At 38.6% G+C, this 27,455-nt stretch overlaps 1 protein-coding gene across 1 annotated transcript in view; it reads left to right on the plus strand.

The window, feature by feature from the left end:
* The first annotated feature begins 2,722 nt into the window (after positions 1-2,722).
* The window catches only part of LOC113256142 (uncharacterized protein C3orf20 homolog), a 159,241-nt gene continuing 134,508 nt past the window's right edge, over positions 2,723-27,455 (plus strand). Inside the window, exons 1-3 of the mRNA XM_057316550.1 lie at positions 2,723-3,611; positions 4,638-4,710; positions 5,049-5,134. Of these exons, the coding sequence (XP_057172533.1) occupies positions 3,598-3,611; positions 4,638-4,710; positions 5,049-5,134 (173 nt within the window). The 5' untranslated portion in view covers positions 2,723-3,597. The remainder of the gene's footprint in view (positions 3,612-4,637; positions 4,711-5,048; positions 5,135-27,455) is intronic.

The following is a 27,455-nucleotide window of genomic DNA, read 5'->3' on the forward strand; positions in this document are numbered from 1 at the left end:
TGAGTGGTAGAAGATATTTGTAAATAATATATTTAATAAGGGGTTAATGTCTAAAATATATAGAACTTATACAACTCAACACCCAAAAAACAATCAATCTGATTAAGAAATGGGCAGTGGACCTGAATAGACATTTTTCCAAAGAAGGCATACAGAGGACCAACAAACACATAAAAAGATGCTTAACATCACTAATCATCAGGCAAATGCAAATCAAAACCACAGTGAAATATCACCTTACACCTGTCAGAATGGCTAAAATCAATAAATAGCAAGTGTTCGTGAGGGTGTGGGGAAAAAGGAACTCTCATGCACTGTCAATGGGAATGTAAACTGATACAACCACTGTGGAAAACAGTATAGAGGTTCCTCAAAAAATTAAAAATAGAAATACCATATGATCCAATAATTTCACTACTGGGTATTTACCCAAAGAAAATGAAAATACTGATTCAAAAAGATAAATGCACCATTATGTTTATTACAGTATTTAAAATAGCCAAGATACAGAAGCAATCTAAATGTCCATTGACATATGTGTATATGTACACATGCACACACACACAGTAGAATATTATGCAACCTTAAAAAGTATGAGATCTTGCCATTTGCAATAACACGGATAGACCTAGAAGATATAATGCTAAGTGAAATAAGTCAGACTGAGAAAAAGAAATACCATATAATTTCACTCATATGTAAACTTTAAAAAACAAAACAAATGAATAAACAAAAGGAACAAACTGAAGTTTGTCAGAGGGAAGGTGGGTGGAAGGAATGGCCAAAGTTGGTGAAGAGGAGTAGGAGATACAGGCTTCCAGTTATGGAATAAGTAGGTCATGGGAATAAAAGGTACAGGGGCACCTGGCTGGCTCGGTTGCTGGAGCGTGTGACTCTTGATCTCAGGGTTGTAAATTCAAGCCCCACATTGGGTATAAAGATTATTTAAAGATTAAATCTGAAAAAAAATTTTTTTAAATAGAAGGTATGGCATAGGGAATATGGTCGATGATATTGTAATAGCATTGTGTAGGTGACAGATGGTAGCTACACTTTTGGTGAGCATAGCATAATGTATAGAGACGTCACCACTATGTTGTACACCTAGAACTAATGTACCACTGCACGTCAGCTATACTCAAAAAATTTTTTAATATAATTACATAGTAAATAAATAAAAATGTTAAAAAAGAAAAGCCATTGAGGACTTCTGGAAAAGGTTTCCCAAGTTTTAAACAAAAAAAGAGGGGCGCCTGGGTGGCTCATTCATTAAGCATCTGCCTTCGGCTCAGGGCGTGATCCCAGAGTCCTGGGATCGAGCCCCACATCGGGCTCCATGCTCCACTGGGAGCCTGCTTCTTCCTCTCCCACTCCCCCTGCTTCTGTTCCCTCTCTCACTGGCTGTCTCTCTCTCTGTCAAATAAATAAATAAAATCTTAAAAAAAAAAAAACCCGAAAAAAGACAAAAGAAAATATAGTCCCTTTTCTTCTTTTAGGCATTTTCAAGTCTGAAAATGATCCTTGAAGATGAAATCTGAAGAACACAGAACAGAAAGATGGGATGATGCTGAGCCCTTGGTGATATTATTCAGCTACTGTATTGGAAAACCCTAGACTAGTTACTCTACCTCCAAATATGTAAGATACTATATTTCTGTGTTGTTAAATTTCTGGTAATTAAAAATAAAGAAATCCTAACTTATACAAATTCCAGAATGTAGAGGACTTGGTGCTCAGTTGCCTCTCTTAATCCAGAAATTCCAAGCTTATATTTCCAGTGACTGAGGATGCCTGAGATAAAAGACCTCATGAATGGAATCAGCTGGTCTTGAAGTTCTGAATGGAACTCTTGTATAAGGTTATTTTGGAGTCAGAACCAACAGATCTCTAATATTCTTTGGATCTGAAAATTGCAGAAGCTGGTGGGACAGAAGGTTGGTACTTTTTAAGGCACTCGGATATTTTTGAGGACCTGATCTTTGGAATTTGACATCTCTAGGTTGTTATGGGTGGGAGCTGGAACTGGCTGAAACTCTTGGATACTCCTTTTTAAAGAAATGTTAATTTGCATGTCATAAAATTCACCATTTTAAGTGTACATTCTGAGGTTTTTAATATATTACAACTGTATAATCACTACCACTGTCTAATTATAGAATATTTTTCATGCATCAATTGATAGACATTTGGGTTGTTTCTATTTTTTGGCTATTATGAATAATGCTACTATGAACAGTACAAGTTTTGATGTGGCCATATATGTTTTCATTTTTCTTGGATATATAAGAATACAATTGCTGAGTCTTATGGGATAATTCTATGTTTAACATTTCAGTGAACTATCAGACTATTTTCAAAGGGAACTGCACCATTGTACAGTCGTACCCACAGTGTATGTGGTTTCTAATTTCTCCATATCCTTGCCATCACTTATTATTGTCTTTTTTAAATTATAGCCATCCTAATAGGTGTAAAGTGGTATCTTATTTTGGTTTTGATCGGCAGTTAGCTAATTACTAATGATGGTAAGCATCTTTTCATGTGTTATTGGCCATTTGCATATATTCTTTGGAGAAAAGTCTATCCAAATCTTTTGTCCGTTTTTAAATTCAGTCAGTCATCCTTTATCTTTTTATTGTTTAATTTAAGAGTTCTTTATATGTTCTGGATACTAGACCTTTATTACATATATGATTTTCCATTCTGTGATTCCATTCTGTGATCCATTTTGAATTGACTTTTTGTATATACTGTGAAGTAGGGGTCTGATTTCATTCTTTTGCATGTAGATATCCAGTTGTCTCATTACCATGTATTGAAAAGAGTATTTTTCATCGAATTGTGTGGCACCCTTGCCAAAAATTAATTAACCGTAAATATGAGGGTTCATTTCTAGACTCAATTCTAATTCATTGATCTATATATCTATACTCATGCCAGTACCACTTTTGATTATTACAGCTTTTGAAACTGGGAGGTGTGAGTCCTCCAACTTTGTTCTTTTTTTCAAGATTATTTTGGCTATTCTAGATTCTCAAATTTCCATATGAATTTTAGAAATGTTAGCATGTCAATTTCTGTGAAAAGGACTATTGGAATTTTGATAGAGATTGCACTGAATCTATCGATCATCTGGGGAATATTGCCATCTTAACACTATTAAGGTTTCACTTCTTTTTGTGCCCACCTAATGCAACCCCACTGGCAAGGAGTTCTACTTCATCCACATTATTTCAGTACCCGTAAGTTTGCATTTCTACCTCTTGTGTTTTTTTTAAAAAATATCCTCTGAAGCCCCTTCTGGCTCTAAGTTCCTGCCTGGGCTGTTTAAGTTTCTCCTGAGGTGCCAATTATTGGTATGTGGTTTTTTGTGCTCTGGTTCCAAAGTAGCATAGATTTTAAGTGATGTGCCCTACCCTATTTTCCCCATAAACGCTATTATTTTTAGTGCACAATATTGCAGGACATGAGGTTTTTCATGAATGTATGTAACATGTTACAATGTAAATGCCTCTCTTTTTACATTTTAATCAAGGATTTTTGAGATTTTGAATTTACTCAAAGTGGAATCTTTAGCTACTCTGGCAGTACAGCAAGATGGAGATATTTAGGTAAATAGGCGTTTTGCTCTCCCTCCAATCTTCATTTTAAAGGGGTTCTCTGACTTCTCCTTAAGAAAGGGCTAGTCTACTATTGTAATAGTAATAGCTAACGATCCTCAGTCCGTCACATTTCCCAGTCCATTGATGCTGTTGCTGCTACCTTGTCCTCCACTGTGTGCTCATCTATCTTTCCATTGCAGATCCAGTAGGTGCGTTAGCTTTGGGTTATCCAGTCCCAGACTTTCTCCTCCCAGTCACCAGGGTGGTTTTCACAACCTGCTTGGTAAAATGTGTCCTCTTGGCCAGTGCTTCCCAAACTTGGGCATTTTTCAGAATCACCTGGAGTGCTTGTTCAACCACAGATTCTTAGATGCCACCTCTGGAGATTCTGATACAGTATACATTATGTCTGAGTGTGGATTTGAATTTCTAACAAGGTCCCAGGTGATGCTGAGGCTCCTCATCAGGGACCACATTTTGAGTGGCATTGCTGTAAATGGCCCTTTCATCAGCAGTGTTACTTATCTTCACTAGTTCCTTCCACATCAAACCTTTTTTCTTGTCCATTGCATCGGCATAGTCATTCTCAACCAGGGGCAGTTTTGATCCCCAAGAGATATTTGGCAATGTCAGGAGACACATTTTGTTGTCAGCACTGGGTAAGAGGGTATGCTGCTGGTGTCTGGTAGGTAGAGGCCAGAGATGCTGCTAAACATCTTACAAGGCACAAGGTAGCTTCTTACCACAAAGAATTATCTGGTTCAAAACATCAGTGGTGCCAGGGTTGAGAAAGTTGGCAGTGACATGCTATTGCTTTGTTTGCCCACAGCATGCAGTCCTTCTGATTGCAACTATGTCAAGTTGATAGCCCATGAAGTGAAGCTACAGATAAAGGAACAGTTGCATTCCTCCACCCCAGAATTTTTTATATTTCATTGAAAATAAAATATCTAAACTTTAAAACTGTGAAGTACTTTGAAATATCACCTACAAATATGATAACTTGTCTTCAGAGTTCTAATTTCTCTTACTTAGGTCTCATGGCAGAATGGGAGACTTGACTGAAGCTAAATCTTTGGACATTGGGCCCACCTATTTCTTTGATCAGGTAATAATATAGCTCAGTCGCATCAAATTATACTTTACTTCTCTCTCTCTCTCTCTTTTTAAGATTTTATTTATTTGAGAGAGAGAGAATGAGCAGTGGGAAGGGGCAGAAGGAGAGAGAGAGAGAGAGAGAGAGAGAGATAAAAGCAGACTCCCTGCTGAGCAGGAAGCCCGATCTAGGGCTTGATCCCAGAACCCAGTGATCATGACCTGAGCTGAAGGCAGATGCTTAACCGACTGAGCCACTCAGGCGCCCCTATAGTTTACTTTTCTAAAAATAATTCACTTTGGACCAGTGTTTTTCTCTGTTTTTTAATCAGAAATTTTCTTTCATTTTAGATGAAACCAAAAAGAAAAAAATGGGAAAAGAGAGAGTGTGAAGACCATTTCCTCTCTTTGAGACACACCTCGGGAGCTAATTATGGGTAAAATATTGGGGATTACTCTTCAATTGCTGGGGTTACTTTACATTTTCAAAGAGTTATAAGGTGCTCAGGACCAGTGCTTCCCTACCCTGTTCCCCAGTCCTCAAGAAACTATATCAAGGAATTTTCCATTTCAAAGCTGACCATGAAGCCAATCAGAGAACTTTATTTTAGCCAGATCAGCGGTTAATTGAAGCGTAATTGGTCATATCTGACCAGTCACCCTGGTTTGTTTTTTTGGTTATTCCACAACAAACCCAGCCCTACTCTTGCTTTAGGGAGTTTGTACTAGATGTTTCCTTTGCTTTCTGCATTGTTTACTTTCTGTTCCTTTTAAGTCTTTACTTAAATATCACCTTTTTGATGAGATTTTCTTGATTTTCCTATTTCAAATTTCTACCCTGTCCCCATCTTGTCATTCTCTATCCCTCTTCCTAACTGTCCTCTTGCACTTATCACTTTCTAACATTCTAAATATCATTCCTATCTCTTTGTTTGCCCTCCCTCTTCTCTTGAGAGTATCAGGTCTATAAGGGGAAAACATTTTTTAAAGATTTTTTAAATTTATTTTTATTGAAGAGGGAGAGAGCTTCCCCAAGCTGGAGGCGGGGGTGGAATGAGGAGGGGGTGCAGAGTGGGAGGGAGAGGGAAGGGGAGAGAATCCCAGGCAAACTCCACGCTGAGCACAGAGCAGTTATGGGGCTTGATGGTACCACCCTGAGATCATGACCTGAGCTGAAACCAAGAGTCAGTCACTTAACCGACTGAGCCACCCAGGCACCCCAAGGGAAGATTTTTTAATCTACTTGACCACTTATATATCCAGTCCCAAAAGCAAATGCTTGGCACATAGAATGGGCTTAGAAGAGATTTGTAACTTAATAACCATGGAATTGTGTCAGCCGTCAAAGGTAAATGAAATAATGGAACTAGCCATTTTACAATGTTTCTACCCACTACTTACTACAGTTTCTTAACTTGGAAATTAAAACACCCCATCCTGTCTTAGAACATATATCTCAAGGTTGTATAGGGCTTAAAGCTCTCGTTTATACCAATGAGTTCTTGAGCAGTGGTGATTTTGCCCCATGAGGGACATTGGCCATATCTGAAGGCATTTTGGGTTGTCATGTCTAGGGGCGTGATGCTGTTGTTATCTAGTGGGTTGTTATCTAGTGGGCTGTTATCCAGCCCCCCACAACAGAGAATTATCCAGTTCAAAATGTCAGTAAGACCAGAGTTGAGAAACTCTGGTATACACTAATTGGGTAGAGTTAGTTGGTTAGTTTGTTTGGTTTGTTTTGAGCCTGCTGTAACTTTTCTCAAGATCACTGCAAGTTGTTGCTCTTTTCAGAAGTCTATCATTTCTTCATTTCCAACTCTTTCTGCTTGAAAAGCAATTCAACATGACTTGGTTATTTTGCACTCAAAGTGCTTGGCTTATAATTGGTACTCAGTAAAAGAGTTCAGGTTGTCATATGGGCAATAAGGAGGTCTATGTATCATAGAGCTCTAGGGCTTTATTGACTGCCCAGCTTTCTGATTTGATTGCATGTCTTAAGCATTGCTTCTGTTTGCTCTACTTAAAACACCCCATTGACTATCCTACTGCTGCCACTACACCAGGAATAAAATCCGCACTTCTTGGGGGCGCCTGGGTAGCACAGCGGTTAAGCGTCTGCCTTCGGCTCAGGGCGTGATCCCGGTGTTCTGGGATCGAGCCCCACATCAGGCTCCTCCGCTGGGAGCCTGCTTCTTCCTCTCCCACTCCCCCTGCTTGTGTTCCCTCTCTCACTGGCTGTCTCTATCTCCGTCGAATAAATAAATAAAATCTTTAAAAAAAAAAAATCCGCACTTCTTACGCGAATTGCAAGTCCTTCTGTCATTTTCTCTCCTGCAGACCCTCCAACCTCCTCACATACCACGCCATGTCACTTACTCCCCAGCCATTATGGCCTATCTATTCCTTTAGCAACCAAGCCCATTCATGCTTTTGGTTCTTTGCATTGGCTGTACATTCTGCTTTGAATATTTTTCTGCCATATTATTTCATGCTTGGTTCTTCCTCATCATTATTCCGGTTTCAATGCAAATGTCTTCTCCTCAGAAAGGCCATCCCTGATCTCCCAATCCAAAGTAGCCAAACATACACCCCCTGTCATTCTATTACAGTGTCTTGTTTTATTTTTATTGTCACAGTTACCACTATCCGTACTTTTTATTTCCTTCCTTTCTCTCTCTCTTCCCTCTTCTCCCCTCATGTTTTCCTTCCTGTCTTTCCCCCAACTATAATATAAGATCCATGGGGGCAGAGTTCTGTCCTCTTCACCATGTCTCTCCAGCGCCTAGAACTGTGCCTGATGAATATTTCTTGAATGAATCAATCATTTCTTTACATATGCGGTGCCTAGAGAGGTGGGGCTACTTTAAGACTGGGCCAGGTGCCAAGACCTTCATTGTTGATTACCTTTTTTTTTTTTGTAAAGATTTTATTTATTTATTTGACAGAGCGAGAGAGAGCACAAGCAGGCAGACCTGTAGGCAGAGGGAGATGCAGGCCCCCCACTGAGCAGGGAGCCTGATGCGGGGCTCCATCCCAGGACTCTGGGATCATGACTTGAGCCGAAGGCAGATGTTTAACCAACTGAGCCATCCAGGCACCCTGATTGTTGATTATCTCTTGTTAAGATTGTTAAGTCTGGTTTTGAAATGGGCAGTCCATTATTTGAGCCTCTGTCTGAAAAATAAACCAAACATACAAATATTATTTTTTAAGTGCACATTATATTTCTTAACAACCCTCTGAAGGAGGTAGAATTATTGACCTTATTTTACATATGATAAAACTGAGGTAATTAATAAATGGTAGGTGTTAATATTATTGTAATAAGTACAGTTTTTATCATTTTATTTGAGCAGTAGACAAATCTGACAATCATGAATGCATATTTACAGGATGTTGCAAAGAAAATACCTTAAAATGAAAACACAATCACTGGCTCATAGGGTTAGTATTAGAGTTTGGTAAAATGATATTTATGAAAGCAACTTTGAAACCCATAAAGAGATATAGAAATGTAATGAGTTATTATTATAATAATATATTTAAAGTTTTCAAAAATGGGTCTTCCAGCCTTTAAATATCAATGAAAATATAAACAATGCCTGGAAAGCAAAGATTTAAGATCTACATTTAGAATTCTTTTTTTTTTTTTTTTAAGATTTTATTTATTTATTTGAGAGCGAGCACGAGCAGGGAGGAGGGGCAGAGGGAGAGGGAGAGGGAGAAGCAGGCTCTCTGCTGAGCAGGAAGCCCAATTCCGGACTTGATCCCAGGACCTTTAGATCATGACCTGAGCCGAAGGCAGACGTTCAACCAACTGAGCCACCCAGATGCCCCAATTGAAATACCTTTTTATCTTATTTTTACATTAAATACTTTATTTTTACATTAAATACTAAGTTGGGAAACTAGTGCTATTTTTCAAATGATGTGAATGGAATTCTTATTTAAAAGAAAAATGCAAATGTCTCTATAATGCTGTTTACCATTTTAAAAAAGACTTTATTCAGGTGAAATTCAGTCGAGTGTTGACATGTTTTACCACATTGACTTGATGGAAGAAAGCACTTTGAAATTGTATTAAGTCAGGTAGCTGTCTTAGAAATCTTTGAGCAATTGGTTTAGAGAACATTTCAAAGGACAGTTCATTTAAAGCACTTTTGTTCATGCCTCTGATAGTGTAGTGAAATCAGTTTTGGTTTCTTAAGCAATAGATATTTGTTGAATAAATGAGTAAAGATGGTAGCCAGATTACAGATTTTAAGTTCCTGAAAAGGGAAGGACTATGTCTTCTCTTTGTATATTCTATGTAACACAGTGTCCAGACAATGTGTGCCTGATTATCCTCCTAGATTTTATTATATCAACTATCTAGAGGCTATCTAGATCTCTCTGAAAGAGGGACCACGAGGTTGCATTCTGGATATAGTTTAAGGTAGAGATGACTGGTCTTGTTATGGAATGAGAGAAAGAGAAGATGAAGATATCCAAAGATAACTCCAGAACCTTGGGCCTGAGCAGTTGTAAGAATGGAATTGCTGTTTATTGAAGTAAGTAAAAACTAAGGGAAGAGCAGGTTTGGTGGGAAAAACCAAGAGTTCATTTTTATTTATTTATTTATTTATATTTTTTTAAAGATTTTATTTATTTATTTGACAGAGATAGAGACAGCCAGCGAGAGAGGGAACACAAGCAGGGGGAGTGGGAGAGGAAGAAGCAGGCTCATAGCGGAGGAGCCTGATGTGGGGCTCGATCCCATAACGCCGGGATCACGCCCTGAGCCGAAGGCAGACGCTCAACCGCTGTGCCACCCAGGCGCCCCAAGAGTTCATTTTTAGACATGTTGGCTAAGTTGATCTTGAGATGCCTATCAGATATGCTGCGTAGGAAATTGGGTACCCAAGTCTGGAGGTCAGGTGGGAGCTCAGAGCTGGATATGTACATTTGTGAGTTGTCAAGGTCTAAATGGTTTTTAAAGCCTTTCAGTTGAGGAAGATTACATGGAGAATATAGACAGAGAGAAGAAGAGAGGTATGAGAGGGCGAAGTTGACAAGAAATCAGCAGAAGAGTTAGAGAAGGAACATCCAGTGAGGGAGGAGAACCAAGAGAAAGTAGTGTCCAGAAAACCAAATGAAGGGTGCCTGGGTGGCAGAGTTGGTTAAGCATCTGCCTTTGGCTCAGGTCATGATCCCGGGGTCCTGGGATCGAGTCCCATGTCAGGCTCCCTGCTCGGTAGGGAGTCAGCTTCTCCCTCTGCCCCTCCCCACCCCCCCGCTTGTGTTCTTTCTGAATCTCTCAAATAAATAAATCAAATTAAATTAAAAAAGAAAACCAAATGAAGAAAATGTTTCAAGAGTGTCTAGTTTTGTCAAATGCTGCATGGGGGTTGTGTGTGTTGAGACTGAATAGTGACCTTTGGATTCAACATGATCAAGGATTTTGGTGGCCTTAAAAGAGGCTTATCTGTGGAGAAGTGGGGCATGTAAAGTTGTTTGAATAGAAAACGGAAACAAATATAAACAACTTTCAAAGCTTTGCTTTTTCAAAGCAAAACAACTTTTACTATGTACCACTTCACACCCACTAGGATGGCTATTAAAAAACAAAAGCAGGGGCACCTGAGTGGCTCAGTGGGTTAAGCATCCGACTCTTGATTCTGGCTCAGGTCATGATCTCAGGGTCATGAGATCGAGCCCCTAGTCAGGCTCTGTGCTCGGTGGGGACTCTGCTTGAAATTCTCTCTCTCCCTTGCTCCCCCCCACTCTCTCTCTCATTAAAGTAAATAAATAAATCTTTAGAACAAAACAAAACAAAAAACAAGTGTTAGCGAGGACGTGGAGAAATTGGAACCCCTGTGCACTTCTGATGGAACTGTGAAATGGTACAGTTGCTGTGGAAAATGATATGGCATTTCCTCAAAAAAAACATAGAATTACCATGATTCAGCAATTCCAATTCTAGAAGTGAAAGCAGGGACTTCAGCAGATAAGGTACACCCATGTTCATAGCAGCATTATCATAATTGCCAAAAGGAGGAAGCAACCCAAGTCCATTGACAAATGAGTGGTTAAACGAAGTATGGTACACACATACAATGAAATGTTACTCGACCTTAAGAAGGAAGGAAATTCTGACACATGCTACAACATGGTTGAACCTTGAAGACATTATGCTAAGTGAAATAAGACAGTCGCAAATGAACAAATATTGTATGCTTCCTCCTACATGAAGTTCATAGAGTAGTCAAAAATCACAGGGACAGAAAGTAGAATGGTGGTTACAAGGGCCTGAGGGATGAGGGGAATAGTGTATATAGATATAGGGTATATCATTTCTTCTCTACCCTCTCAGGGTCTCCTGCTGAGATGGATAGAAGACAGATCAGTAAGAGATAAACACATAAATTTTATCTAGTAATTTTTTTTAAAGATTTTATTTATTTATTTGACAGAGATAGAGACAGCCAGCAAGAGAGGGAACACAAGCAGGGGGAGTGGGAGAGGAAGAAGAGGCTCATAGCAGAGGAGCCTGATGTGGCACTTGATCCCACAACGCCGGGATCACGCCCTGAGCCGAAGGCAGACACTTAACCGCTGTGCCACCCAGGCGCCCCTATCTAGTAATTTTTACACATATATAGGAGCCCTCCCAAGAATGAAGATCCAGACAATTAGACCCAAATGCTTATATACTAGGCTGGACAAAGTAACGAACTGTGAAAATGTGCAAGACAAAGGGCTTGGGATAGAGCAGTTAATCCTAGAGAAATGACTGGGAAGTTAAGAGTTAGTTTAACAAAATCTGTTTGTACAGATTTTTCCTGGCCTCAACTTCCTCTCTGGTGATAGGAATGTTTCTTCCTCCTGGTGTAAGAAGGTCATGCTTCACATGAGAGTTTTAGCTCCTGCTTTCAAGAAGAAACAGAAAGGTCAGAATGCACTTCTTGGATTTGCTGTTTTTCAAGTGCCTTTAACTCAAAGTAATCACTATGCCAAAGTGGCATATTTTGGGGTGGCATGCTCTGAACCTCCACAGGGGGAATGGAGAGTTAGTGTTATTTGAGAGAGAAAGAGCACAAGCAGGTGGAGGAGCAGAGAGGGAGGGAGAAAGAGAACCCCAAGCAGACTCCCTGCTGAGCGCAGAGCCTGACATGGGGCTCGATTCCACGACACCGAGATCATGACCTTAGCTGAAATCAAGAGTCAGACACTCAACTGACTGAGCCACCCAGGCACCCCTATCTCCTTTTGTTTTTTAAATTAATAGTAAATTTTGATGGGTCTAAATAGATGGTATTTTATAATCTTACTTCTGCTCAATTATCTTTCCATACTTCATTGTGAAGATTTTCTTCTGACTTATCTTTCATTTAAGTAATTTTCTCTCAATTTTGTGTCTAATATGCTGTTAAACTCATCTACTGAGTTCTTAATTTTTGGTATTATATTTTTCAGCTTTATAATTTCTATATGGTTTTTTTTCGGATATGCTCTATGCGCGCGCATGTGTGTGTGCGTGCGCACATGTAGTTTTCAGTTCTTTGCAGAAATTCTCAATTTCCTTGGTCATAGTAAGCAGAGTTACTTTAAATTCTATCTCCCTATGGTTCTATTTTATTAATTGCTGTTTCTGCTGGCTCTCATTCACGTTCTCTCGACTCCTTGTGAATCTTGTTTTTTAAAACACTTTGTGTCACATATTGTATTTGAAAATTATTTTAAGAAATAATTTGAGGACTAGTATGAAGTTAGCTTTCACTAGAGGAGATTTATATTTGTTTCTGTCAGAGGCTTGGGGTTAGCAACACTTTGGGGTCACCTTAATTCAATGTCAGGAAATGAGATAATTTGAAGCTGTGTTATAATGAGCTGGTTTAGGTGTACTTCTAGACAACCCTTACTCCTTTTGGGTCTCAACCAGTAATCTTGCCATGGAAGGCCCTAGACTCCAAATTTTGAACCTTTAGCTGCTACAAAGCTATCAAAAGCCCTGACCAGTCTTTAAGTCTCTCAGATGCCTCTTACAGAATTAGTAAATTCTCCTTCCCCACCCCTGACCTTCCACAAGGGGGGAAATATGGGGTTTATCTCTTTGGATTCCATCTTCTTCCAGATACTGATAATAAGTCATGACTCTCTTGTTAGCTCTCTGTAGCCTTTTAGATTTTTTTTTAAATTTTATCCAAATTTTCTAGTTGTCTCCAAGAGAGGATAATTTTGAATTACCTAGATGCTCTTACCAAAAGGGGAAGACCACTTGTAAGTTTTAACCATGTTATGCATAGTTGTTTCATAAACTGTGGATGAAAATTCCATTATCTGAGACACCTAGTCCCTTTGTGGATCCGTTTCTGTTCCTGCTTTGAAGTTTCAGTATAAGGTAGTAACATCTGATGGGGTGTGGAGGATAGGCTAAGGGAACACAGGACATGTCTGTAGACTAACCTGAGAAATTCAGGGAACGCTTTCTGGAAGAAATGGCCTCTGTCTTTTGTTATAATTAAAGTAATTAATAAGCAACACACAAGCATGTTTTTATCTTCTGTGTATAAACATAATAGTTATTCATTGTAGAAAAGTTAGAGGGGTGCCTGGCTGGCTCAGTCAGTAGTGCATGCCGACTCTTACATGCGAGTCGCAGGGTCGTGAGTTCAAGTAGGTGTGGAGCCTGCTTTAAAAAAAAAAAAAAAAGAAAGAAAGGTTAGAAAAGTATTAAAAAAGACAATAAAAATGACTTCTACAATCTGATAATCAATTTACTTTTTGGAGGATATTTGCTTAGTCTCTGTACTACCAGATATATGATATATACATTATACATTTGAGGACACCCCATGTATACAATTATGTATAGTCTTTATATATTATAACAAGCATTTTCCCAAATTAATAAGAGCAATTTTCCAAACAATTTTTCATGCTACCCATTGTATGAGTATGGCATTATTTATTTAGCTATATCTTTATGAGTCATTAGATTTCTTTCAATTTTTTCAAATATTAAAAAATGTTACAGTTAGCAATTTTATTCACAGATGTTATACACCTTTTTTATTACATTTTAAGATGGATTTCTAGAAGTTGACTTACCAGGTTAAAGAAGATAAAGTATCTTTATGGCTCACATATGTTTTTTATAGCAGTACAAAGAGTATAATATCTAAAGAACTAAAGGAAGCAAGATTACCTACAATACCTGAAGCTGAGGAGCAAGATGAGTTCTATTCATTTGACATCTCACGAACTCCTAGTGTTGCCAAGTGTTCTCCTAACCTTCCATTCTCCAAAATATACCTGCAAAAGGGTCTATTTCAAGAATATAAACTCATTGCTTCTGAAATACTGCAGGAACTTGGGGAGATATTGCAGAAATATGCTGAGTATAACATTATTTACCCTGCGGGAATTGTAAATCTTATGAATTACAGTTGGCATGATCTTACTGAAGGTGCTTATAAATGTACAACCAAAAGTTCAATGTTGAAGAAAAATAGTACCTTGCAAAGAGATCCCAATGCCATGACCCAAATCAGCAGCTTTTCAAGAGAAGAATATCATAAGGAAAATCATCTTGTGAAAGCAAAAAAAGACCACCATGTTTCATCTGGTAAGTAGAAGTTATTTGTTAGTTTTATAAATAATCCTGCAGGTTAAAAAAAAAAAAGAATAAATTATAAACAGCATGTGAGTGAGATATTGGCAAAACATTTTGTTAGTGATATTTGGTTTGTGTTATTTTTATTTTATTTTATTTTATTTTATTTTATTTTATTTTATTTTATTTTATTTTATTTTAAAGATTTTATCTATCCATTTGACAGAGTGAGACAGCCAGCGAGAGAGGGAACACAAACAGGGGGAGTGGGAGAGGAAGAAGCAGGCTCCCAGTGGAGGAGCCTGATGTGGGGCTCAAACCCAGAACGGCCGGGATCACGCCCTGAGCTGAAGGCAGATGCTTAACCACTGCGCTACCCAGGCGCCCCTGTGTTACTAATTTTAATAAGTATTAGTGAATGTCAGGAGAAAGATACAAAAATTTATAGTGCTTTCATTGAAAGCATCTATTATACTTCATGTGATATGAACTCTCTGCCTCAAGGGATCCTACAAATTCTTTTACTGTGGCAGGGTCCAACAGAAATACAATGCTAGCCACATACATAATTTTTTAAATTAACTTTTTTTAAGGATTTTTTTTTGAGAGAGAGAGGTGGGGGAGGGGCAGAGGGAGAGGGAGAGAGAAACCCAAGCAGACTCTGCTCTCAGCACAGAGCATAGCACAGGACTCCATCTCACAACACTGAAATCACGACCCCAAGATCATGACCGGAGCCAAAACCAAGAGTCAGATGCCTAACTGACTGTGCCACCCAGGCGCCGCATTAAGTTAACTTTTTATTTTAAGATGATTATAGACCCACATACAGAGAGATCCCATATACCCTTTACCCATTTTCTCCATATAACAACATCTTGCAAAACTATAGCTCAGTATTACAACCAGAATATCGACATTGGTACTGTCAAGATTCAAAACATTTCTATCGAGCTAAGGATCATTTATGTTGTCCTTCTACAGCCACACCCACTGCCCTCTTTCTCTACCCCCTCTTAAACCCTGGCAACCACCAGTGTGTTTTGTATTTCTATATTTTTGTCATTTTAAGAATATTATATAAATGGAATCATATGATGTGTAACGTTTGGCGATAGTCTTTTTTCAGTCATCTTAACGCCCTGGAGATACATCTAGGTTGTATATATTAGTAGCTTGTTCCTTTTTATTGCTCAGTACATTCTGTGGTATGAATGTACCAGTTTGTTTAATCATTTACTGCTTGAAGGACATCTGGGTATGTGGGATTTTTTTTTTCCAGTTTTTGGCTATTATGAAAGCTGCTAAAACATTCATGTTTAGGAATTGTGTAAATATAAGTTTTGATTTTTCTTTGATAAATGCCTAAAAGTTACAATTACCGGGCTATGTGACAATTGCATGTTTACTTTTATATGAAACTTTCAAACTGTTTTCCAAAGAGGCTATCCTGTTTTATATTCCCACCAGCAATGTATGAGTTTCTCCATATCCTCACCAGTATTTGGATATTATTACCATTTTTTATTTTAGTCATTCTTGTAGGTGTGTAGTGGTATCTCCTTGTAGTTTTCATTTGCATTCCTTTTTTTTTTCTTTTAAGATTTTATTTTCAAGCAGTCTCTACACCCACCATGGCACTTGAACTCACAGCTCTGACATCCAGAGTCTCATGCTCCACTGACTAAGCCAGCTAGGCATCCGTAATTTGCATTTCTCTAATGACTAATGATATTGAATATTTGCCATCTGTATATCCTCTTCAGTGAAATGTCTTACGTGTCTTTGCTCATTTTCTAATTGGATTATTTGCTTTTTGTATTGTTGACTTTTGAGAGTTCTTTATACATTCTAGATACTCGTCCTTTGTTGTATATATACTTTGTAAATATTTTCTCCTAGTGTCTTTTCATCTTTTTAATAGAGTCTTTTGCAGAGAAAAAGTTTTACATTTTGATGAAGTCCAATTCATCAAAAGTTTTTTATAAGTAGTGTTTTTGGTAACAAGTCTAAGAATTCACTGCCTACCCCTAAATCCTCAAGGTTTTCTCCTATTTTTTTTTTCTAGAAGATTTGTAGTTTTATATTCTACATTTAAGTCCATGACCCATTTGGGGTTACCTTTTGTGTAAGATGTGAGATCTAGTTTGAGGTTCATTTTTTGGCCTATGGATATCCAGTTGCTTCAGCATCACTTGTCAGAAAATGCTCTTTCTGCCATTGAATGGCTTTTGCATCTTTCTCAAAAATTAGATGGGCATATTTATGTGAATTCATTTCTAGGTTCTCCTTTTGTTTCGGCTGGTTCTCATTCATGTTCTCGTGACTACCTGTGAATATGATTATTTTTAATTTTGTGTCAACATTGTATTTGAAAAATTGTTTTTAAAAATAATTTGAGGGCTGGATAAAATTTTTTCAACTGGAGGTTGGAAGCAGGGACTCAAACAGATGTTTGTATTCCAATACTCATAGCAGCATTATTCACAATAGCCAAAAGGTGGAAACAACTCAAATGTCCACTGACAGGTGTATGGATAAACAAATTATGGTATGTACATACAGTGGAATATTATTCAGCTTTAAAAAAGAATGACATTCTGATACAGGTTATAATGTGGATGAAACTTGAAGACATGCTAAGTGACTTATATGAGGTACCTAAAGTAACCAAATTTCATAGAGACAGAAAGTAGAATGGTGGTTGCAAGGGGCTGGGGGGAGGGAAGGAAGGGAGTTATTGCTTAATGGGTACAGAGTTTCAGTTGAGGAAGATGAAAAATTTCTGAAGATGGATGGTAGTGATGGTTGCACAATAATGTGAATGAACTTAATGCTACAAAGCTATACACTTAAAATGGTTAAAACGGTCAATCTTATGTTATGCAAATTTAACCACAATAAAAATATTTTAATGGTTAAGTGGTAAATTTTGTGCTGTGTATATTTTACCACAATACAAAAAAAAAAAAAAAAAAGGCGGGGGAGTGGGGGAAATATTTGCAAGTACCAAATGTGAGAATGTTAAGAATAATAATAAAGCCTTAGGAGTCTGAAATTTTTGCTGATAATAATTTCAGAAAACTTGATAGGGAAATATGAGTGACTGGCACAGACATGTAATTTAAAAAGGATGAGGAACCTCAGCAGAGCTTAGCACTGCATTGTGGAGAGTACTGGTAGATCCCACTTTTATCCCCAGAGTGTAGCTTTATATTCAAGACTTTAAGATTTCTCACTTTGGCTCCTATTGTGTTAAATATATACAAAGAAGATTCAATGTAGCAAAAGAACTGATTTTAAATATTAAAATCATATTAGTTTATAATATTTTACAGATCATAGGGATCTTCCTAGCCATTATCAAATTTAGTTGTCCAGATATCCCTGTGGGGTAGCTAATAGGATTTTTGTTTTGCTAAGGAGAAAACTGAGATGCCAAGGGGTCAAGTAACTTGCCCAAAGTCATACAGTTTCTGATAGAGCCATGAGCCATGACCCCAACCCTGGTCTTTTAATTCCCGGTATAGCATCCTTTCTGCTAATTTATCCCTAACTCTCATTCTGCTATCATAATAGTGATAATGATTTTGACAATGAGAATAAAGAGTAGTGGCAGCTATCTCTTCAAAACCCCTCTGAGATGGAGAAGTAACTTACTGTAGTGATTAAGCCTTTGCTCTTAGGATTCCTGGGTCCAAATCCTGGTTATTGTACTTACTATTTGTATAACTTTGAACACATTTCATAACCCCTTTTTGCCTCAGTTTTGTTATCTGTGACATGGTACTGCAAATTGTACCTCCTTCCAGGGTGGTTCTGAATATTAAATAAGTTAACACTAAAGCACTTAGGAAAGTGAGTATAGTAGACACTAATTTTTTTTTAAGTTTTTATTTAAATTCCAATTAAGGTACGGTGTCACATTAGTTTCAGGTGTACAATATAGTGATTTAACACTTCCATTCATCACTACTTATGTGCTTGTTATTTTATTATTATTATTATTTCCATTCTCTCATATGATCCTCAGAGTAACCCTTCAGTATATAGGTATTATTATAGGCTCCTGATGGTTCCTGAAGCCCAGTACATTTGCTTTAACATGATAATTCTAGCAATACAATTTTTGCTTTTTAAGAACAAGGGATTGCTCTTAATCAAGAGACTGAAAGGCTCTGTAGCAGTGGTTCTCAAAGTGTGGTCCCTGAATCAGGGCATCAACATCACTGGGAACTTGTTAGAACAAGTCCTAGCAAATTTTCTAGGTCTTATTCTAGGCCTATTTGAAATCCTCATCTGTAAAATGAAAATGATTAATGATAGAACTTTGTTGAGAGAAATAAATTATATAATGCATGTAATATACTTAGCATAGTGGCTGGCATATAGTAAGTGCTCAATAAATATTAGTCATGGTTATTGTTCTTACAACGAAAGCATTAATAGAATCTTTTAGTAAATCAAGAAATTATATGGAGGAATTTTCAAATTAAAAAGCTGTTTCATTTCCAGAGCAAATGAAAATATTTCATGGGTCATTATGGGTTCTTATGGAAAATTTTTGCTAATGTCCTGGTAAGAATACTAAAAGTTGACAACTGATTATTGTGTTGATGATGATCGAGCAAAATACTCACTTTCTCTTCTCTTTCCCTTCTCCCCATCTTCCTTTTCCTTCCTTTTTTCCTAGCTCTTGTCAGCCAAAACCAATATTCCCACATACACCAGGATAGCAATTTACCTGTTGTCATCCACTTCTCACTGTTATCCAAGGTCTGTTTAGAAAATGGTAAGATCCTTTACCCATCCAAATTAGGGTCGACTCTGATGAGCAACCAGAGTGAGAATCGCTCACATTTCCTGAATTTGAAAACTTTCTCCTACTCATACTCTTAGTATAACCTCAATCAAAGCCAGCCTTTTAAGTTCATGGATTCCTAGTCAAAGTTTTCAAATGCATCCTCTCTAAACCAGTCTTCCTAGATTTCTCCACTCTTATGCCCCGGGCGTTTTTTCATCATGTTTATCAGAAGCCAACTTTGGTAACAATGACTTGCCTGTTCCCACAGAAGAGCAACGAGGGCCTTCCATCACAAAAACATACCAACCCGTACTAGAAACCAAAGCTTCTGTGTTAGAAGACAAAAATTGGTTCTTAAATTGTTTAGTTATAAAGGAGACTTCTCAAGGAAGATCATGGTTACACAAATCTAGAAAGAATACAGTCTGTCCCTGAATGAGGTTGTAAAAAGGATAGGATATGGGTTGTTGGGAAAAGGGAACCTTGTCATCCCTTGAAATACAGACATAATATAGCCAAGTTCTGTGTGGCTCCGGGAGTGAGTAGGAGTTGGGGCTGGCTGCTCTGGGTCTCATAGATTTGCTTTTCATAACCTTTTCATCATAATCTAAGAACTTTCATCATAACCTAAGAACTTTGAAAGTTTCTGCTTTTAGAGAATGTGATTTTAGGAGTCAGGTGTCGCTCCCACACCTCCCCATGGCCTACATATTTTTCTGAATCTGATGTATTAAGGAATCAAAATTTATGACTGGAACTGTCTCACTGGAGTGGGATAGATATTGAGGAAATATGTATATACTAAGAAGAAGCCCAGTAAGTATGGCAAAACAGCAAATAGGAATGAAATAAATCATCAGGTATCCAGAGGGTTCATCATGAAAATGTCAAGGAATCCAAATAGGTGGGTGAAGTCAGTGACAGGAAATCCCTCAACAGGCGATTGAATGGCAAGCAAATAGTCTGTGAGCAAGGAGCAAGGCCTTAGTCATTAAGGGGCAAGATTGAAATCCCAAAGTGAGAGGCTGGGATTATATTATCTAACCCTAAGGAAACTAGGAGGGAGTTTGTTCAATCCTTCTAATCTAGAGTTATGGTGGTTCTTGTGATCCAGTGATGATGAATGTGATTACGTTAGACAGGAATCTTTAAGTTGTAGGTGACAAGAACCCAACTCACACTAGCTTAAGCAACGAGAGAATTCTTTGCTAGTGTCCTGGGGGCAGCTCACAAGATTAAAGAAAGAACTGCAGGACCAAAGGTGCAAGGCAGGGTGTGGGACTCAACACTTAGAGACTCTTCTCTGTCCATCTCTGCTTGGCTGAATTCTACAGCTAGGTTTGCTTTACACAGTGAAGGAAATGGTCCCTGCCAGCCCTAAATTCACATGCCCCTGCCGAGAAAGAAAGTGCTTCTTTTCCTCCAGTGTCCATGAAGGAGACTCAGGAACAGATCCCAAGTCTGCTGACTACCAATAAAATGCTCAGTCTTGAGAGATGGGATCTCAAGTCTGGGCGATGCTGAAGAATCCGATCTGTAGGTCCACAGGCTGTGTAGGGATTCTAATCCCTCAGAAGTCATCATAGGGATTTAATTCCTTGGGGTTAAAGCTTTGATCCCATTTTAGTGAAAATCTCCTGAGGAGAGGTAATTCCTAAGCTAATTACTTATACTTTAATATGAATGGATTTGGGTTCTTTTTTCTTTTTTTTTTAAAGGTTTTATTTTATTTATTTGAGAAAGTGCCTGCACACAGGAGCGGGGGAGGAGGGGCGCCGGGCAGTGGGAGAGGGAGAGAGCCCCGGACTCAACCCCACAACCCTGAGATCATGACCTGAGCTGAAACCCACTCACTCACTCAACTGACTGAGCAACCCAGGCTCTCCTGGATTTTGGTTCCTTTTTCAAGTAGGCCTGGATAGACTGATGGCTGAGCAGGATTTATATAATGAGTACTGACTTGGGGTTAATTATTAAATATCCCTTTTGAGTTAATATGTATGTTGTTTCAAGGTTGGATCTTTAAACATCCTCACTCAAAATTGGAAATTCTGAAATGGAAGACAATCCTCAGTACTGCTGTGAAGAGGCTACAAGAAGCCATCATTCAAATGTAGGGAGCCCTCTGCAATCTTTATTTTTTAAAGATTTATTTGTTTATTTTAGAGATAGAATAAGAGAGAGCACACATGCGCACCTAGGGGGTGGGGTAGATGGAGAGGGAGAGAATTCCAAGCAGAACCTGCTGAGCCCTGAGCCCATGCAGGGCCGGATCTCACAACCTGCATGGAAACCAAGAGTTGGATGCTTAACCAACTGAGCCATGCTGCAATCTTTAGAATCACGTACTTTATGAGGCACATAATGGGTAGATAGGCAAGAAGAAATGCAGAGCCTGTGGGACCCTGTATCTGTATCTGTAAGACAAAAAAAATACACACATGCACACACAAACCCTTCTTTTCCTAGTAACTCATGGTATAAGTCACTCTGCAGTATACAACTTTATCAGTCAGTCAGCCTTGTCAGGTGACCAGTAGAGGATCCTGTGTGAAGACAGTGGAGAGGAGGGAGAGAAGAAAAGAGTCAGGAAAGAAGCACCAGCTGTAGGGAAAGCACTGTTGTACGGAAATAGAAGCTGTTCCTGTGTTCAAGAAACTTGTCATGGTGAAAAACTAACCATCTTGGCAAGTTAACTAACAATCCACAGAGGACAAATCAAACAATTAGGAAGTGATAACAACCAGAGCAAGCAAGGAGGAAATAACTACTCTGTGGCCAGACAGTGGAGCTGATGCTTTACATTTGTTATCTATACTACTTAACACAACCCCAGGAGAGAAAGGCAATTATCATCTCCATTTTACAGATGAGGAAACTAATGTGCCACAAAGTGTGGCAATTTGTTGCGAGTCATACAGCTAGAAAAAGGCAGAGCCAGGAGTGAAACCCAGTTCCATCTGACTCCAAAGTGCACCCACTTTCAACCATGCTTTGTGTTCACTCCAGTTTTCCACCTGTGAAAATAACCACTTACTGCTTTGTGGAGGGCAGTTCAAATGTGATACATGCTTAGTATTTAAAATACTTATTTAAGGGGCACCTGGGTGGCTCAGTCAATTAAGTGGTTAAATGTCTGCTTTCAGCTTAGGTCATGATCCCAGGGTCCTGGGATGGAGCCCTGTGTCAGGCTCCACGCTCAGTGGAGTCTGCTTCTCTCTCTCCCTCTTCCCCTTTCCCTGCTCGTTCTCTCTCTCTCTTTCTCTCTTATAAATAAATAAAATCTTTAAAAAAACTTATTTAAAATTACACACACACACACACAGGGGCACCTGGCTGGCTCAGTCAGAAGAGTGTGTGACTCTTGATCTCGGGGTCATGGGTTTAAGCCCCATATTGGGTGTAGAGATTCTTTTTAAAAATAATAATAATAAACTTTAAAAAATACAAAAAATGAAACAAAATAAAATTACACACAAAAAAAAGTAAATTGCAAAATGAGAAATGTTTAGATCAGAAGCAAATAAATTTTAATACTGTTGATAAATCTAAATTAAGAGAGATCTTATAATGTAATATGAAATTCTTTATTAGATTTTTCTAAAATCCTGGCCTTTCCTGTTCTGGATGAGAATTGAGCAGCTTGTGCAAGGACTGGGAAAAAAAGGGCCTGCAATCATCTGACTCGGTCTCATTAATGTTATCTCTCTCTTTAAAGCCCTTTAAGGACTGGGAAAGGCAGAGCAAGCCCAGAGCCCAGGTCTTGGTTAAGATGTTAGATCTTGTGCTAAAAATTCCTGGTGATTTAATCAACAAAGTATAATTTCTAGTGAAATGTTTTTTAAAGATTTGATTTATTTATTTGAGGGAGGGAGAGAGAGAGAGAGAGAGAGCACATGTAAGGGGAGTACAGAGGGAGTGGGAGAAGCAGGCTCTCCACTGAGCAGGGAGCCTGATATGGGGCCGATCCCAGGACCCTGGGTATCATGACCTGAGTCAAAGGCAGACGCCTAACCAACCGAGCCACGCAGGCACCCCTCTAGTGAAATTTTAAATTAGTATTTAAAATTTTAAACTTAGTTTCACTAGAAATCCCTCTTTATTGGTTGAATCACCAGGAATTTTTATTTATTTTTTTTTTTAAAGATTTTATTTATTTATGTGACAGAGAGACAGCCAGCGAGAGAGGGAGCACAGCAGGGGAGTGGGAGAGGAAGAAGCAGGCTCCCAGCAGAGGAGCCCGATGTGGGACTCGATCCTGGAACGCCGGGATCACGCCCTGAGCCAAAGGCAGACGCCCAACGACTGCGCCACCCAGGCGCCCCCACCAGGAATTTTTAAATTTAAATTACTAAATTTAGTATATTGGTAAATTTAGTATCTAAACTTACATCATATTACAATTATTATTTTAAAACACCTATGGTTAGGGACGCCTGGGTGGCTCAGTCGGTTGAGCGTCTGACTCTTGATTTCCACTCAGGTCGTGATCTCAGAGTCGTGAGATTGCGCCCTGCATTGATCTCCTCACTGGGCGTGGAACCTGCTTAAGGTCCTCTCTCTCCCTGTGGCTCTCCCCGTTCCTGTGTGCTCTCTCTCTGTCTCCCTCAAAAAACAAAACAAAACAAAAATCCCCACTTATGCATAGTATTTAAACTAACTTTCATTATTGTACAGTGATCAATGTTTTGTTTTAAGATTTCTCCCCCTTGTTTTTATGGCTGGAAAAATCTTTCTTCATGCTAAAATTAGATAAGCCTACTCTATTTTTCTTTTTTTCTTCATTTAGTTGGAAATTTTGTTGTGTGATATGAAGATTCTAGCTTGATTTCTCCCATGCCAATAATAATGATAGCTATATTTATTGAGTGCTAATAATAATAGCTAACGTTTATTGAGTGCTTGCTTTGTGTAAGGCACTACAGGAAGCAATTTATACGCCTCCGTGAGTAAGTCACTGCTTCTTTGCCAAGGTCAGAAAGCTAGTGAATGGGTGAGCTGCTGTATACTTACAGATTTATCTGATACCAAAGCCTGTGCTCTGTCTTCACTCCAGAGCCATGTATTGAACGTATTCTGTGTTATCCACTGATTTGAGTTCTCAACTTAATCATATCTTCAGGCTTATATACATTAAAGTCTTCTTCTGAGCTATCTATTCTATTTCATTGATCTGCCTAATTGAGTTTTCATCTATTTAAATAATTCAGATTATATAATATGAGAGACACAGTAGAGTGTTAAGAAAGAGGGCTTGAGGCCAACCAAATTGACTGGTCTACAATCCCAGTATCATCCATGCATGTGACCTTGGGAAAGTCACTTAATTTCCCTTTGCCTTATTTTCCTCATCTGTAAAATGAGGGTAATCATAGTAACTACCTCTTAGGGTAGTTGTAAAACTTCCTAGCACAACTAGGCATTGAAGAAATGTTAGTTATCATTATCTTAATAATATCTGGTGCAGCAGACCTCCTCTGGTATACTCTTTCTACATCAAAAGCAGCTAAAACAAGTTCACCAATTTATTCTTCCAGGTAAACTTAGAATTAGTTTTTCAAGTTTAAAAAAACCTCAAATGATGAGGAACAGGCAGTGTATTTTAATGGAAAAAAAAAAAAAACTTGCACGGAGTATATGAGAACTGTCTGTAGTTTTCACTCAATTTTGCCATGAACCTAAAACCACTCTAAAAAATAAAGACTAAAGCAGAAACTGAAAAAAAGAAATGGAGTCAGAACATCTATCTAGGTTCATTACTCAATGGCGTGGGATCTTGTGTAAGTCACTTGAGCTCCCCGAACCTCTGCTCCTTTAGTCATTTAGGGATAATAACATGTCTTCTGCTTACCACAGCAGGTTCTTGTGACTCAGTATATATAAACATACTTTGTAGACACTAAAGCACTAAGCAAGCAAAAGCATTTTTCAGTAATAACCCAGTACTGTCAGAAGTGGTTTCTTGAAATAAGTAGGGTTAGAACCAAGAAGAAATGGCTTCGCAGAGTAGATGGACGAGGTGAATTTAGCTGGCACACAGCACCAAGGATGAGTACGATGCTGTTGTACATGACCCATAGTAATAAACTATGTCAAGGAAGTGGTTTCTTAACAGTGAGAATTGCTAAAGTTGGTAGAATTCATTCCCAAGAGATTTATCGTATACATAATCCAAGCTTTAAAAAGAACACAAGTAAGTTTACAATATGTGCATTACAAGGCATCTCTGCAAGAAAATCAGCCAAACCTTAACATCCCTGGGTTCCCAGGGTAAGAGATAGCATGTAGATTGAGAAAAAATCCTTGCTGGATGAAATGCAGTTTTAGGCAAATCAGAACTATTGGCTTTTGTACCCTACCAAATTTCTGTCACATTTGCTCAACACAGAACATTATATCAAGTTTAATATCAAGTCAGACCCAGGGAAATTAGAGAAGAAAAAATATTCTCTAACTCCATTTGGCAGGTACACACTGAAATAGACTCTCTTTTCTTATCATAGGAAGTCTAGTCCGACAAACATAGTGAACCCTCCCATCTCAGACCAGATCCCAAGGTACTCCTTACAGCAGAGCACATCCTCCACACTGGGTTTACCTAGACATTTTGACTGGGCCTGAATCAGGTCTCTGGGCTGTAACTGTCAAGGTGTAGTCTTTTGATTTTATTCATATTTACTCTTAGGACATGGTGGTACAAAAGCATTAGACTGGGAATCCCAGGCTTGCTCCCAAACCCTGTCCCTGCCATTTCTCAGTTGTGTGACCGGGGGTACAAGAGGCAATGTTTATAAAGGTGCAGAACTCAAGCTTTGGAGTTCACACAAGTCTCATGCTCCCATTTGCCAGCCATGTAATTTGGGGCACTTATTCTGCTTCTCAAAACCTTACTTTCCTCGTATAAAATGGAGGTCCTCCTAGAATGTACCTCATAGGGTTATTGAAAGCATTAAATGAAATCATGCAGTTAAATAACAGCACAATGTGTAGAATATAGTAAATGCTTGATAAACAGAAACTATTATTTAGCATTTATCAATTCCTTTGGCTTCCTCATCTGTAAATGGAATTAGATATTTTCTAGGCATCCTTCAGTTCTTACATTTAGTGAATGCCCCCACTATATTTAATTTAGCTTAGGTTCTTTTTTTTTTTTTGAGATTTTATTTATTTATTCGACAGAGAGATAGTGAGAGAGGGAATATAAGCACAGAGGAGCTGGAAAGGGAGAAGCAGGCTCCCTGCCAGGGAGCCCGGTGCGGGGCTCAATCTCAGGACACCAGGATCATGACCTGAACCGAAGGCAGATGCCCCACAACTGAGCCACCCAGGTGCCCCTTAACTTAAATTCTTAGGCAGTTTTGATTTCAGTTGATTTGAGATGTAGTTTCCTTTCTGTTCCAGCCTCTCTCTTAAAGTGGTCCAGATGCCAGAGGGCTGGGATAATTGGGTAACTTCTGACTTACAGAAGGATTCTTTTGTAATCCCCAATGATGACTTTTCCTGAGAATGACCAGTCACCCAAAACTTCCAAGAAACCTTTTATGCAAGTATTAGGGCTCCTTTGTTGAACTAATCAATTTGGGATAATTATCACCTGCTGGAGAATCCAGAGGTCAACTTCTGGTCCTCGGGCGAGAAGAGAGCAAAACCACTGCCACTGCCAGTTCCTTGAGAAAAGGCAGAGAAGGGCAGCCTTCTGTTGGTGGAGAGGCTGATTAATCTTTACACGATAACCAAGACTTTGCCTAGGGACTTGTTAAAGGGGTTAGAAAAGGAAGCACTAACTACTTTTAAAAGAGTTTTGAGGAACTTCCACGAATTATGGTTGCCCACTCTGAGTATTTGAGTAACATGGCATTCATATAAGGTAGGAGATTTTGCATTGGGGTTTTTTGCACTACAGCTTTTATATCTCGATTTTTGGCCTTATGGGTAAGGAGGGGGAGCATGCCTTTTTTTTTCTGATTATAGGTATTTACACCTTAGAGGCATACTTACCTTTCTTAAGAATAATTCAAAAGGCCCATTTGTAGAGAGTCACAGTCTAGAGAGTCACATGATTCTAGACAGTCTAGAATCAATGTCTAGGCATTGAATGAAAGGGCCAAGATGTAGGCTTGGTGAATGGTCATTAGACTCAGGCTTCCAGTTGGTCTATAAATGTGTGTTGTTAGGCTGACATCCTGCCAGCGTCTGATGCTTATAAATGGAGTGGCATACGTGTATTCTGGTGTAGGGAAGAGTGGCAGTATATAAATGCCCTTTTTTTTTTTTTTTTGGTCACGTTCAAAAATTCAGCCCACTTTTGACAGTGGGATACATTTTCATGAGAATGTGACAAAGAAAGGAAGGAGGA

The sequence above is a fragment of the Ursus arctos genome, unplaced genomic scaffold (assembly GCF_023065955.2).
Source record: "Ursus arctos isolate Adak ecotype North America unplaced genomic scaffold, UrsArc2.0 scaffold_21, whole genome shotgun sequence".
In the NCBI taxonomy this organism is placed as follows: domain Eukaryota; kingdom Metazoa; phylum Chordata; class Mammalia; order Carnivora; family Ursidae; genus Ursus; species Ursus arctos.